Source organism: Siphateles boraxobius, unplaced genomic scaffold, assembly GCF_051911475.1.
Source record: "Siphateles boraxobius isolate OS27281-9 unplaced genomic scaffold, OSU_SipBor_1 282, whole genome shotgun sequence".
NCBI classification, from domain to species: domain Eukaryota; kingdom Metazoa; phylum Chordata; class Actinopteri; order Cypriniformes; family Leuciscidae; genus Siphateles; species Siphateles boraxobius.
Window position 1 is genome coordinate 28326 of NW_027508900.1, and position 14175 is coordinate 42500.

Below are 14175 nucleotides of genomic sequence, written 5' to 3' on the forward strand. Positions count from 1 at the left end.
CCTTGATGTCATGAACGCATGAACTAGTTGTTCCGCATTTGTCATTGAGAGCATATGACGTAATTTAGATACATTTTTTTGATGGAAAATGTAGTTTTACAGATACTATTCACGTGACTTTCAAATGAAAGATTGCTATCAAAGAGCACAAACACACACACACACACACACACACACACACACACACACACACACACACACACACACACACACACACACACACACAGGTTCCTAACCGACGTCGAGGACTTGACAGAGCAGCATCAAGTGTTAGATGGTATTCTAGGTTATTACGTGTGGAAGTTTTTTATCCAATAATTAGAATCTCTGTTTTTTCAGAATTTAGTAGTAGGAAATTACTAGTCATCCAATTTTTTGATATGAGCTATGCATTCCGATAGTTTTGTGAATTGGTGAGTTTCGTTAGGTTTGGAAGAAATATAGAGCTGAGTATCATCAGCATAACAGTGAAAGCTAATTACATGTTTCCTAATGATATCTCCTAAAGGTAGCATGTACAGAGTGAACAGCAGCGGTCCTAGTACTGAGCCTTGTGGTACGCCATACTGAACTTGTGATCGATAAGACATCTCTTCATTTACTGCTACAAACTGATAACGATCAGATAAGTATGATTTAAACCATGCTAATGCAATTCCACTAATGCCAACATAATTTTCGAGTCTATTTAAAAGAATGTTGTGGTCGATAGTGTCAGATGCAGCACTAAGATCAAGTAACACTAATAGAGAGATACAACCACGATCGGATGATAAGAGCAAATCATTTGTGACTCTAATGAGAGCTGTCTCAGTGCTATGGTGCGGTCTAAATCCTGACCGGAAATCCACGCAGATATCATTTCTTTCTAAAAAGGAACATAGTTGTGAGGATACTGCCTTTTCTAGTATCTTTGACAGAAAAGGCAAATTCGAGATCGGCCTGTAATTGACAAATTCTGTAGGATCAAGTTGCGTGTTTTTAACATGCGGTTTAATTATAGCCAGCTTAAAGGTTTTTGGTACGTATCCTAATGACAAAGATGAATGAATGATATTAAGAAGAGGATCTATGACCTCGGGAAGCATCTCTTTCAGTAGTTTATTCGGTATAGGGTCTAACATACATGCTGTCGATTTAGATGATTTATCAAGTTTATAAAATTCTTCCTCTCCTATAGCAATGAATGAATCGAATTTTTCCTTAGGGAGACTACACTGCACTGTCTGATGCGATACTGTAGTAGACGATTGCATAGTTATAATCTTTTGCCTGATATTATCAATATTATAAGTGAAGAAGGCCATAAAGTCATTACTGTTGTTCTGCTTGCAAACTTCTGGGCTTGAAACTTTATTGTTCGTCAGTTTAGCAACCGTTTCGAATAAATAACATCTGTCAATGAAAAATAAGCAGATCTAGCAGTTTTTAAGGCCTCTCTGTATGCAATCGAGCTCTCCTTCCATGAAATGAGAAATACCTGGGGCCTCATGTATCAATCTTGCGTACTCACAAAAACTTGCTTACGCCAGCTTTCACGCTCACGGTCGGATGTACTAACAGTGAAATTAACGTGAGAATGTGCGTTCCTCCACGCCAATTTCATGTCTGGTGTACGTACATTTCTCATAGTTTTTGTCCGCTGGCGACACTTACAGGCAATGAAGTTAAGTTGCAAACATTACACAGCGAATTGTTCTTCAAGTCTATCGCACTACCACCTGTGGGAAGCATTGCTATTAATTTGCAATTTATAAAATAATTTACATATATTGTCACACGAGCCTTATGGGAATATTCTATCAATTATGCAATTAAGTAAGAACGTATAAAAGCATATGCAAATTGATACAACCCTTAGTCTATGGCAATGGCAGCTTTGGCCTTATTAGAGGACATTGCTATGGCAGAATCCGAAGAGAACGAGTTTTTAGGGACCACAATGATTTTCTGGCCCAGGATGATGACTGGCTTATCACCCGGTTCAGATTTCCAAGGGCTATCCTCTTGGAGCTCTGTGTTGAGTTGGGTCCAAATCTAGAGAGAGAGACAGCGAGGATCCACGCAATACCCGTTCCCTTGCAGGTGCTGACAACACTTGGTTTCCTGGCAACTGGTTCTTTCCAAAGGGAACTGACAGACCGCTCAGGAATAAGCCAGTCGTCTTTGAGCCGCGCAATGCCAGCGGTATGGGTCGGGATCATCCGCATGTCTACCAGGTATATAAGGTTCCCATATGATGCAGTTGATCAGCCAAACATTAAAACGCAATTTGCAGCGATAGCCGGTTTTCCTAATGTAATCGGAGCGATCGACTGCACACACATTGCTATAAAGGCGCCATCTGAAGAAGAATTTGCATATGTGAATCGGAAACATTTCCATTAAATAAATGTGCAGATAATATCGGTTACCTTCGTGGCAGTCCTGTAGTAAATCCGAGTCTCCCACAGCAGCAGATACTACTCCAGAGAGTAAAGTGTCACCCATAATTGAGGCAACTCTCTGCTCAAAGGGTGTAAGTTCATCGACCCCTTTACCACTGCCTGTTCTGCCCACACTTTGTCGGTGCGCAGCAGTTCTCCATTTAACGTCCACCTTTATATCAGACCATTTCTTTTTAAGGTCATTTACAGTGCGACTTTCAGATCCCACCGCATTGACGGCATCAGCCAAACTCTCCCACTAATATTTTTTCCTTTTGTTATTAATTCCGGAGGACAAAGTTCCAAATATTTTTTTCTCGTTTCTACCTCCGATAGTAGCACCTCCAATTCACTTTCTGTAAAGTTTCGCTTCTTGCCGCTCGCTTTAGCCATTTTCTTACTCCTTTCTTTTGCCAAAGTTGACTCATTATCATATTTAAATGTATTTAATTAAGGGAGGAGACTGGGTGGTGCGTTGTGCTCGTGCATGTGCGCTCATTGTTACGTTAATTGGAATGTACAAAGAGAATATGCGTGGGATCCTTCGTACGCAGAGATTCATACATCTGTTTTTTTTTTGTGCGTACGCACATTTAAAGCTTTGTCCGTACGCAATGTTTTAGTATGAATTCAACGCAAGTCTTTGTACATTTCTGGCTGCTCTCTTTAGGGCCTGAGTGAGTGAGTGAGTGTGTGTGTGTGTGTGTGTGTGCGTGTGTGTGCGTGTGTGTGTGTGCTCGTTGTACCACAGCGTTGGAATATTTTATTTAATCTTCTATAAGCGCAACGGAGCAACTGTGTCTAAAGTGCTGGAAAAGAGAGTTAAAAGTTTCTATCGCAATATCGAGCTCTTCTAAGCTATCAGGGATGCTGAGACGATGAAACTGATCAGGAAGATTATTAATAAAGCAATTTTTAGTGGCAGAAGTGATACGTCTAACATATTTGTAACACGGAGTCGGATTTGCAGCCTTGGCTAAGTGAAGTTTACATGAGACTAGATAATGATCTGAGATGTCGTCGCTCTGCTGCAGTATTTCAACAGCATCAACATTGATTCCATGTGATAATATTAGATCTAGAGTATGATTACGAAAATTAGTAGGTCCTGACACGTGACACGTAGTGATGGTGGTGATGATGGTGATGATGATGATGATGATGGTAGTCGGGGTGGTGGTGATGATGGTGTTGACGACGACGATGATGATGATCATGGTGGTGATGATGATGATGGTGGTGATGGTGTTGACGACAAAGATGATGATGATGGTGGTGATGATGATGATAATGTTAGTGATGATGATGATGGTGATGATGATGATGGTAGTGATGATGGTGGTGGTGGTGATGATGATGGTAGTGATGATGGTAATGATGTTGATGATGGTGGTGGTGATGATAAAGATGGTGGTGATGATGGTGATGATGATGATGATGATGATGATAATGGTGGTAGTGATGATGGTGGTGATGATGATGATAGTGGTGGAAGTGATGATTGTGATGATGATGGTGGTGATGATGGTGATGATGATGGTGGTGATGATGCATGGCAGGAGGCTCAGTTTCCCCGGGACGAGGCCGAGCGCATGGCCAGCCTGGATGAATCTCACTCCCAGCATCCCTCTGTCGCCATGGAGACAGTTCCCAAGGAGACCTCAGGAGACTGGAGCCCACAGTCTGATGAGGATGCAGACAGAGACAGGTGAGATCTGTTCTCCACATTCACCTCAGACAAGCGTTTCCTCATGATCAGTGTGGAGTAAAATCAGTTTGACTAACTCCTGCAGGTTCTTGGCTTGTTTGCTACTTGTCCAATCAGATTAGAGGAGATTATGAAGGATGCAACATTATTTTTCCCATTAGTAGATCAAGTGAAGGTTGTGTGTGTGTGTGTGTGTGTGTGTGTGTGTGTGTGTGTGTGTGTGTGTGTGTGTGTGTGTCTATGTTTGTGTGTGCGTGTTTGTGTGTGTGCGTGTGTGTGTCTGCGTGTGTGTGTGCGTATGTGTGTGTGCATTTGTGTGTGTGTGCGCATTTGTGTGTGTGCACGTGTGTGTGTGTGTGTGCGCGTGTGTGCATGCAGGATCGAGCAGCTGAGCGCGGCGCTGTACTGTAAGGAGCGTCTAATCCGCGAGCTGACGGAGGAGAGGACAGACCTGAGACAGAGAGTGAGACACATGGAGGAGCAGCTGCAGAAGTTGTCTGTGTCTCTGCTGCAGAGAGAGAGAGACGCGCAGGTGTGTTTGAAAGTTGGTCGGGCCGACACACGAACAAACAACAACAAACGTGTAGCCAGTCAGCGCTAGGGTTCGTATGACGGTGGAAGAGAGAGAATGAGAGAGGAAGATATGAAGAGAGATGGCTGAGAGACATTACAAAAGACAAAAGCTCATAAGAACATCTCTGGGTTATGATCATGAAACAGCTTTATGTTAATATTAGACCTTTCCTGCGCTTGAGAGAGTGAAGCAGGAAGGCCGGAAACCAGACTCGGACGTTTGCTCTGATTCGCCCCACCGTGAGTAACACTGAGTATCACTGAGTAACACTGGGGAACACTGAGGAACAAAGAGTAACACTGGGGAACACTGAGTAACACTGGGGAACACTGAGCAACACTGGGGAACACTGAGTAACACTGAGTAACACTGGGGAACACTGGGGAACACTGAGGAACACTGGGGAACACTGGGGAACACTGAGGAACACTGAGGAACACTGGGGAACAATGGGGAACAATGAGTAACACTGGAGAACACTGAGTAACACTGGGGAACACTGAGGAACACTGGGGAACACTGAGGAACAATGAGTAACACTGAGGAACAATGGGGAACAATGAGTAACACTGGGGAACACTGAGGAACACTGAGTAACACTGAGGAACAATGGGGAACACTGGGGAACACTGAGTAACACGAGTAACACGAGTAACACTGAGGAACACTGGGGAACACTGAGTAACACTGGGGAACACTGAGGAACAATGAGTAACACTGGGGAACACTGAGTAAAACGAGTAACACTGAGTAACACTGGGGAACACTGAGTAACACGAGAAACACTGAGTAACACGAGGAACACTGAGGAACACGAGTAACACTGGGGAACACTGAGTAATACGAGTAACACTGAGGAACACGAGTAACACTGGGGAACACTGAGTAACACGAGTAACACTGAGGAACACTGAGGAACACTGGGGAACACTGGGGAACACTGAGGAACAATAGGGAACACTGAGGAACAATGAGTAACACTGGGGAACACTGAGTAACACTGAGTAACACTGGGGAACACTGAGTAACACGAGTAACACTGGGGAACACTGAGTAACACGAGTAACACTGAGTAACATTGAGTAACATGAGTAACATGAGTAACACTGGGGGACACTGAGTAACACTGAGTAACATGAGGAACACTGAGGAACACTGGGGAACACTGAGTAACACGAGGAACACTGAGTAACACTGGGGAACACTGAGGAACACTGAGTAACACGAGGAACACTGAAGAACACTGGGGAACACGAGTAACACTGAGGAACACTGAGTAACATGAGGAACACTGAGGAACACTGAGTAACACGAGGAACACTGGGGAACACGAGTAACACTGAGGAACACTTAGTAACACGAGGAACACTGGGGAACACTGAGTAACACGAGGAACACTGAGGAACACTGAGGAACACTGAGGAACACTGGGGAACACTGAGTAACACGAGTAAAACTGGGGAACACTGAGTAACACGAGTAACACTGAGGAACACTGGGGAACACTGAGGAACACTGAGGAACACGAGTAACACTGAGGAACACTGAGTAACACGAGGAACACTGAGGAACACTGGGGAACACGAGTAACACTGAGGAACACTGAGTAACACGAGGAACACTGAGGAACACTGAGTAACACGAGGAACACTGAGTAACACTGAGTAACACTGGGGAACACTGGGGAACACTGAGTAACACGAGGAACACTGAGGAACACTGGGGAACACTGAGTAACACTGGGGAACACTGAGGAACAATAGGGAACACTGAGGAACAATGAGTAACACTGGGGAACACTGAGTAACACGAGTAACACTGAGGAACACGAGTAATACTGGGGAACACTGAGTAACACGAGTAACACTGGGGAACACTGAGTAACACGAGTAACACTGGGGGACACTGAGTAACACTGAGTAACACGAGTAACACTGAGGAACACTGGGGAACACGAGTAACACTGAGTAACACGAGGAACACTGAGTAACACTGGGTAACACGAGGAACACTGGGGAACACTGGGGAACACTGAGTAACACGAGTAACACGAGTAACACTGAGGAACACTGAGGAACACTGAGGAACACTGAGTAACACTGGGGAACAATGGGGAACACTGAGGAACAATGAGTAACACTGGGGAACACGGAGTAACACGAGTAAAACTGAGGAACACTGGGGAACACTGAGTAACACGAGGAACACTGAGTAACACTGGGTAACACGAGGAACACTGGGGAACACTGAGTAACACGAGTAACACGAGTAACACTGAGGAACACTGAGAAACATTGAGTAACACTGGGGAACAATGGGGAACACTGAGGAACAATGAGTAACACTGGGGAACACTGAGTAACACAAGTAAAACTGAGGAACACTGGGGAACACTGAGTAACACGAGTAACACTGGGGAACACTGAGTAACACGAGTAACACTGAGTAACACAAGGAACACTGAGGAACACTGAGTAGCATGAGTAACATTGGGGAACACTGAGTAATACGAGGAACACTGGGTAACACGAGTAACACGAGGAACACTGAGGAACACTGAGTAACACGAGTAACACTGGGGGGCACTGAGTAACACTGAGTAACACGAGTAACACTGAGTAACACGAGGAACACTGAGTAACACTGAGGAACACTGGGGAACACTGAGTAACACGAGTAACACTGGGGAACACTGAGTAACACTGGGGAACACTGAGTAACATGAGGAACACTGAGGAACACTGAGGAACACTGAGTAACACGAGGAACACTGTGGAACACTGGGGAACACGAGTAACACTGAGGAACACTGAGGAACACGAGAACACTAGGGAACACTGGGGAACACTGAGTAACATGAGGAACACTGAGGAACACTGAGTAACACGAGTAACACTGAGTAACACGAGTAACACTGAGGAACATTGGGGAACACTGAGTAATACGAGGAACACTGGGGAACACTGGGTAACACGAGGAACACTGAGGAACACTGGGCAACACTGGGGAACACTGAGTAACACGAGGAACACTGAGGAACACTGAGGAACACGAGTAACACGAGTAACACGAGTAACACTGAGTAACACTGGGGAACACTGAGTAACACGAGGAACGCTGAGGAACACTGAGTAACACAAGGATCACTGAGTAACACTGGGCAACACTGAGTAACACTGGGGAACACTGAGTAACACTGGGGAACACTGAGTAACACGAGTAACACGAGTAACACTGAGGAACACTGGGGAACACTGAGTAACACTGGGGAACACTGAGGAACAATGGGGAACACTGAGGAACAATGTGTAACACTGGGGAACACTGAGTAACACGAGTAACCCTGAGTAACACTGAGTAGCACGAGTAACACTGAGGAACACGAGTAACACTGGGGAACACTGAGTAACACGAGTAACACTGAGGAAGACTGGGGAACACTGAGTAACACGAGTAACACGAGGAACACTGAGGAACACTGGGGAACACGAGTAACCCTGAGTAACACTGAGTAGCACGAGTAACACTGAGGAACACGAGTAACACTGGGGAACACTGAGTAACACGAGTAACACTGAGGAAGACTGGGGAACACTGAGTAACACGAGGAACACTGAGGAACACTGGGGAACACGAGTAACACTGAGTAACACTGAAGAACACTGGGGAACACGAGTAACACTGAGGAACACTGAGTAACACGAGGAACACTGAGGAACACTGAGTAACACGAGGAACACTGGGGAACACTGGGAAACACTGAGTAACACGAGTAACCCGAGGAACACTGAGGAACACTGGGGAACACTGAGTAACACTGGGGAACACTGAGGAACAATAGGGAACACTGAGGAACAATGAGTAACACTGGGGAACACTGAGTAACACGAGTAACACTGAGTAACACTGAGAAACACGAGTAACACTGGGGAACACTGAGTAACACGAGTAACACTGGGGAACACTGAGTAACACGAGTAACACTGGGGGACACTGAGTAACACTGAGTAACACGAGTAACACTGGGGAACACTGGGGAACACTGAGTAACACAAGGAACACTGAGGAACACTGAGTAGCACGAGTAACACTGAGGAACATTGGGGAACACTGAGTAATACGAGGAACACTGGGTAACACGAGGAACACTGAGGAATACTGGGGCACACTGAGTAACACGAGTAACACTGGGGGACACTGAGTAACACTGAGTAACACTGAGTAACACGAGTAACACTGAGTAACACTGAGGAACACTGGGGAACACTGAGTAACACAAGTAACACTGAGTAACACAAGTTACACTGAGTAACACTGGGGAACACTGAGTAACACTGGGGAACACTGAGTAACACGAGTAACACTGGGGGACACTGAGTAACACTGAGTAACATGAGGAACACTGAGGAACACTGAGTAACACGTGGAACACTGAGGAACACTGGAGAACACGAGTAACACTGAGGAACACTGAGTAACACGAGGAACACTGGGGAACACTGAGTAACACTGAGTAACACGAGTAACACTGAGTAACACGAGGAACACTGAGTAGCACGAGTAACACTGAGGAACATTGGGGAACACTGAGTAATACGAGGAACACTGGGGAACACTGGGTAACACGAGGAACACTGAGGAAAACTGGGCAACACTGAGTAACACGAGTAACACTGGGGGACACTGAGTAACACTGAGTAACACGAGTAACACTGAGTAACACGAGTAACACTGAGTAACACTGAGGAACACTGGGGAACACTGAGTAACACGAGTAACACTGAGTAACACTGAGTAACACTGAGAAACACGAGTAACACTGGGGAACACTGAGTAACACGAGTAACACTGGGGGACACTGAGTAACACGAGTAACACTGAGGAACACTGAGTAACAAGAGGAACACTGAGTAACACTGGGGAACACTGAGTAACACGATTAACACGAGTAACACTGAGTAACACTGAGGAACACTGAGGAACACTGAGGAACACTGGGGAACACTGAGTAACACTGGGGAACACTGAGGAACAATAGGGAACACTGAGGAACAATGAGGAACACTGGGGAACACTGAGTAACACGAGTAAAACTGAGTAACACTGAGGAACACTGGGGAACACTGAGTAACACGAGTAACACTGGGGAACACTGAGTAACACGAGTAACACTGGGGAACACTGAGTAACACAAGTAACACTGGGGGACACTGAGTAACACGAGTAACACTGAGTAACACTGAGGAACACGAGTAACACTGGGGAACACTGAGTAACACGAGTAACACTGGGGAACACTGAGTAACACGAGTAACACTGAGTAACACTGGGGAACACTGAGTAACACGAGTAACACTGGGGGACACTGAGTAACACGAGGAACACTGAGGAACACTGAGTAACACTGGGGAACACTGGGGAACACTGAGTAACACGATTAACACGATTAACACGAGTAACACTGAGGAACACTGGGGAACACTGATTAACACTGAGGAGCAATAGGGAACACTGAGTAACACTGAGTAACACTGGGGAACACTGAGTAACACTGAGTAACACGAGTAACACTGGGGGACACTGAGTAACACGAGTAACACTGAGGAACACTGAGTAACACGAGGAACACTGAGGAACACGAGTAACACTGAGTAACACTGAGTAACACAAGGAACACTGAGTAACACTGGGGAACACTGGGGATCACTGAGTAACACGAGTAACACTGAGTAACACTGAGTAACACTGGGGAACACTGAGTAACACTGGGGAACACTGAGGAACAATGGGGAACACTGAGGAACAATGAGTAACACTGGGGAACACTGAGTAACACGAGTAACACGAGTACCACTGAGGAACACTGAGGAACACTGAGGAACACTGGGGAACACTGAGGAACACTGAGGAACAATGGGGAACACTGAGGAACAATGAGTAACACTGGGGAACACTGAGTAACACAAGTAACACTGAGGAACACTGAGTAACACGAGTAACACTGGGGAACACTGAGTAACACTGGGGAACACTGAGTAACACGAGTAACACTGAGGAACACTGGGGAACACTGAGTAACACGAGTAACACTGGGTAACACGAGTAACACGAGGAACACTGAGGAACACTGGGGAACACTGAGTAACACTGAGTAACACTGAGTAACACGAGTAACACGAGTAACACTGAGTAACACGAGTAACACTGAGGAACACTGGGGAACACTGAGTAACGCGAGTAACACTGAGTAACACTGGGGAACACTGAGTAACACGAGTAACACTGAGGAACACTGAGTAACACGAGTAACACTGAGGAACACCGAGGAACACTGAGTAACATGAGGAACACTGAGTAACACGAGGAACACTGGGTAACACGAGTAACACTGAGGAACACTGAGTAACACTGGGGAACACTGAGGAACAATGGGGAACACTGAGGAACAATGAGTAACACTGAGGAACACGAGTAACACTGAGGAACACTGGGGAACACTGAGGAACACGAGTAACACTGGGGAACACTGAGTAACACGAGTAACACTGAGTAACACGAGGAACACTGAGGAACACTGAGTAGCACGAGTAACACTGAGGAACATTGGGGAACACTGGGTAACACAAGGAACACTGGTGAACACTGAGTAACACGAGTAACACGAGTAACACTGAGTAACACGAGTAACACTGAGTAACACTGAGGAACACTGGGGTTCATTGCAGAGGTTAGGATTGGAAGATGAGCTTTGGAGGCGGAGCCATAAAGAAGGGGGTGTGTTTGCTTGGGTTGATTCCAAATATCAACAATGTCCAGCAATATAACATACTGCACTTTTAAGCACTACATAAACTACTGAATGAAAAGTGTTTCTGTAACATAAAAACATATATTTGACAATTATCGCATCTAATTCTTTTCAAGTGCGATGAAGAAAGCAAACAGTGTGTGAGCATCACTGCTGGGAGCAGAAAGTGTCCGACTCTGTTTTTAAACACACATGTTGATGTGAAAGACTGCGTTTACCAGCTGAACTGCTCTAATCTGTCAAATATCTCACATTTCTCCACAGACTGTTTTAGGACCATTAGGACCAGGATTTTTTTTTAGCATTGTGACATTATTTTCATGATTGTTGATCACATTTAGAATTCAGAGAATTAAAACCCTGAATTCTCATTACAAAAAAAAATTTTTGTAGTGGAAAACACCTTGAAACACAGATTGACAGATGCATTGACTTCTTCGGTATAATTGTGGAGCTGTAATGATTGTTTCTCTGTGTAGTTTTATGAAGAGGAGTTGGGCCGCGAGAGGCTCCGTGTGCAACAAGAGATGCAGGTAAGTGTGTGTGTGTGTGTGTGTGTGTGTGTGTGTGTGTGTCTGTGTCTGTGTCTGTGTCTGTGTGTGTGTGTGTGTGTGTGTGTGTGTGTGTGTGTGTGTGTGTCTGTGTGTGTGTCTGTGTGTGTGTCTGTGTGTGTGTGTGTACACCTCGACTGGACCGAACCAGAGCTGATCTCCACCGTTTCTTTATATTAGCTCGACAAAACACTCTGAACAAGCACAATATATGATTCCACTGTTGGCGGATTTTTTTGCTGATTTGAACGTTTTCAGGGCTCCTTCATAAAAGAGACTTGTTCTCAAAGGATTTCCCTGTTTAAATAAGGGTTAAATAAAAGAAGTGCAATTTTCCAAACTGTTACATATATTTTAGTCTTCAGTCTTTTGAGTTGAAGAGAGACTCATAATAAGAGTGTAAATCAGATTCAACAGAAGAATCATCTGTGTCACTTTGAGACTTTATTTATATAACCTGTGTAGAGCCATTCCTCTGAATCAGACGTGATATTCTTTTATTGTGGAACTATATGCAAAAAAACAACAAATGGTACAAATGCAGTAATTAAAATAATTGAGTAAATATGTAATCTACAATAAGCACTTAACTCAAATAACTGTTAAATAATAAAATAGATAACTTGAGAATGGTTGTGTTGAATCTCATTAACTCTTCTCCGTCAGTCTGCTGTGAGCGAGGGATGAGGAGATTCACGACAGTAAAACCCGTCCTCTGTTCTACACTTTATCTCGGAAACACACAGACTGACGCAACTTCCGGTTCACAGGGACTTTATATCCAGTGCTTAGACTTGTCATAACTTGTTTAGGTCAGTAGATTAATTTGAATCTGAATAATTAGACTGATTACTCCTTCCAGTTGGTCTTAATATAATCCGAACAACCCTTACGAAAAATAAGTTTATTCAAGTGTGCTATTATTAGAATACTACTTTTAAGCTAAAAATAAGAAAGTATAATTTCAGTATACTTTTTGAATACTTCTCAGAAATATATTTAAAGTGTACTTCAGTATGTTTAACTTGTACTTACAGAAAGCTTGCAGTATATTTGGTTTATTCTTGTACTCAATATTTCAGATATTCTTATAAGAATAATTAAGTATTCTAAGTATACTTGGCTTGTAGTTGTGTTTAAACTTTTTATTGAGTAGCCTATTAAATACTTTCACATAGTTTTACATACAATCTTATAAACTTTTAGAGTTAAAGGGATAGTTCACCCAAAAATGTAAATTCTGTCAGTAATTACTCTCCCTCATGTTGTTCAACCCCGTAAGACCTTCGTTCATCTTCGGAACACGAATTAAGATATTTGTGATTAAATCTGAGAGCTGGATCACTCCTCCATAGGCTTCTAAGGGATTGACACTTGTTCCCCGAAAAGTTATTAAAGATATCGTTAAAATAGTCCAAGTGACTACAGTGGCTCAATCTTAAGTTTATCAAGTGACGAGAATACTTTTTGTGCTCAAAACAAACAAAAATAACGACTTTATTTCAACTATTCATTTCCTTCTCAGTGGGCTCGAGTGAGTTCACTAGTGTAACAGCGCAGCGCTTCGGTGTCGTACGTCAGTGGTTCCCTAACTTTTTTTGTTTGAGACCCCCTTTTTCCCAAGAAAATATTTTAGGGACTCCCTTCACATTTAATGATATTGTCGCTCTTGTAAGCTTGCAGCAAGGATGACAAAATGTTTTGTTTTTAAACAAACAGTATGTTTATTACTATAACCAGATATGTTTATGTATAATAAACTTATAATATTAGCTTATAATAGCTATATGATATTGAAAATACTATAACAAAAACATCAGTAGACCATTTGTAATCTAAAAACCTATGCCTAGGAGTAGCCTATTAATTGGCCATATTTGAAATGCAATAACAAAAATATCAGTATTCACACTGGTGTGTAGGGAAAAAATAATGAATATAGTCTATTACAAACTGACTGGTGTCTGGGACCTCAATACTTGCATGTTATTTGTCAGGCTTTATCAATCAGTGTGAGGATTGCTGCTGGCAGGGAGTAATTTGGTCAATGCGTGGAGAGATCTTAGACAGGGCAGGACGCATATCATCTTCGAGGGTCAGTCTGGCCC

The 14175-nt window shown here is 43.7% G+C and overlaps 1 protein-coding gene across 13 annotated transcripts in view; it reads left to right on the forward strand.

The window, feature by feature from the left end:
• The window catches only part of LOC143753417 (myomegalin), a 136900-nt gene that overhangs the window by 27532 nt on the left and 95193 nt on the right, over positions 1-14175 (forward strand). For 8 of the 13 annotated variants that reach the window (XM_077245714.1, XM_077245715.1, XM_077245704.1 and 5 more), the window contains 3 exons: positions 3986-4134; positions 4513-4666; positions 11996-12049. In XM_077245714.1, the coding sequence (XP_077101829.1) occupies positions 3986-4134; positions 4513-4666; positions 11996-12049 (357 nt within the window). The remainder of the gene's footprint in view (positions 1-3985; positions 4135-4512; positions 4667-11995; positions 12050-14175) is intronic. The other 5 variants (XM_077245712.1, XM_077245710.1, XM_077245716.1 and 2 more) reach the window with 1 other exon arrangement.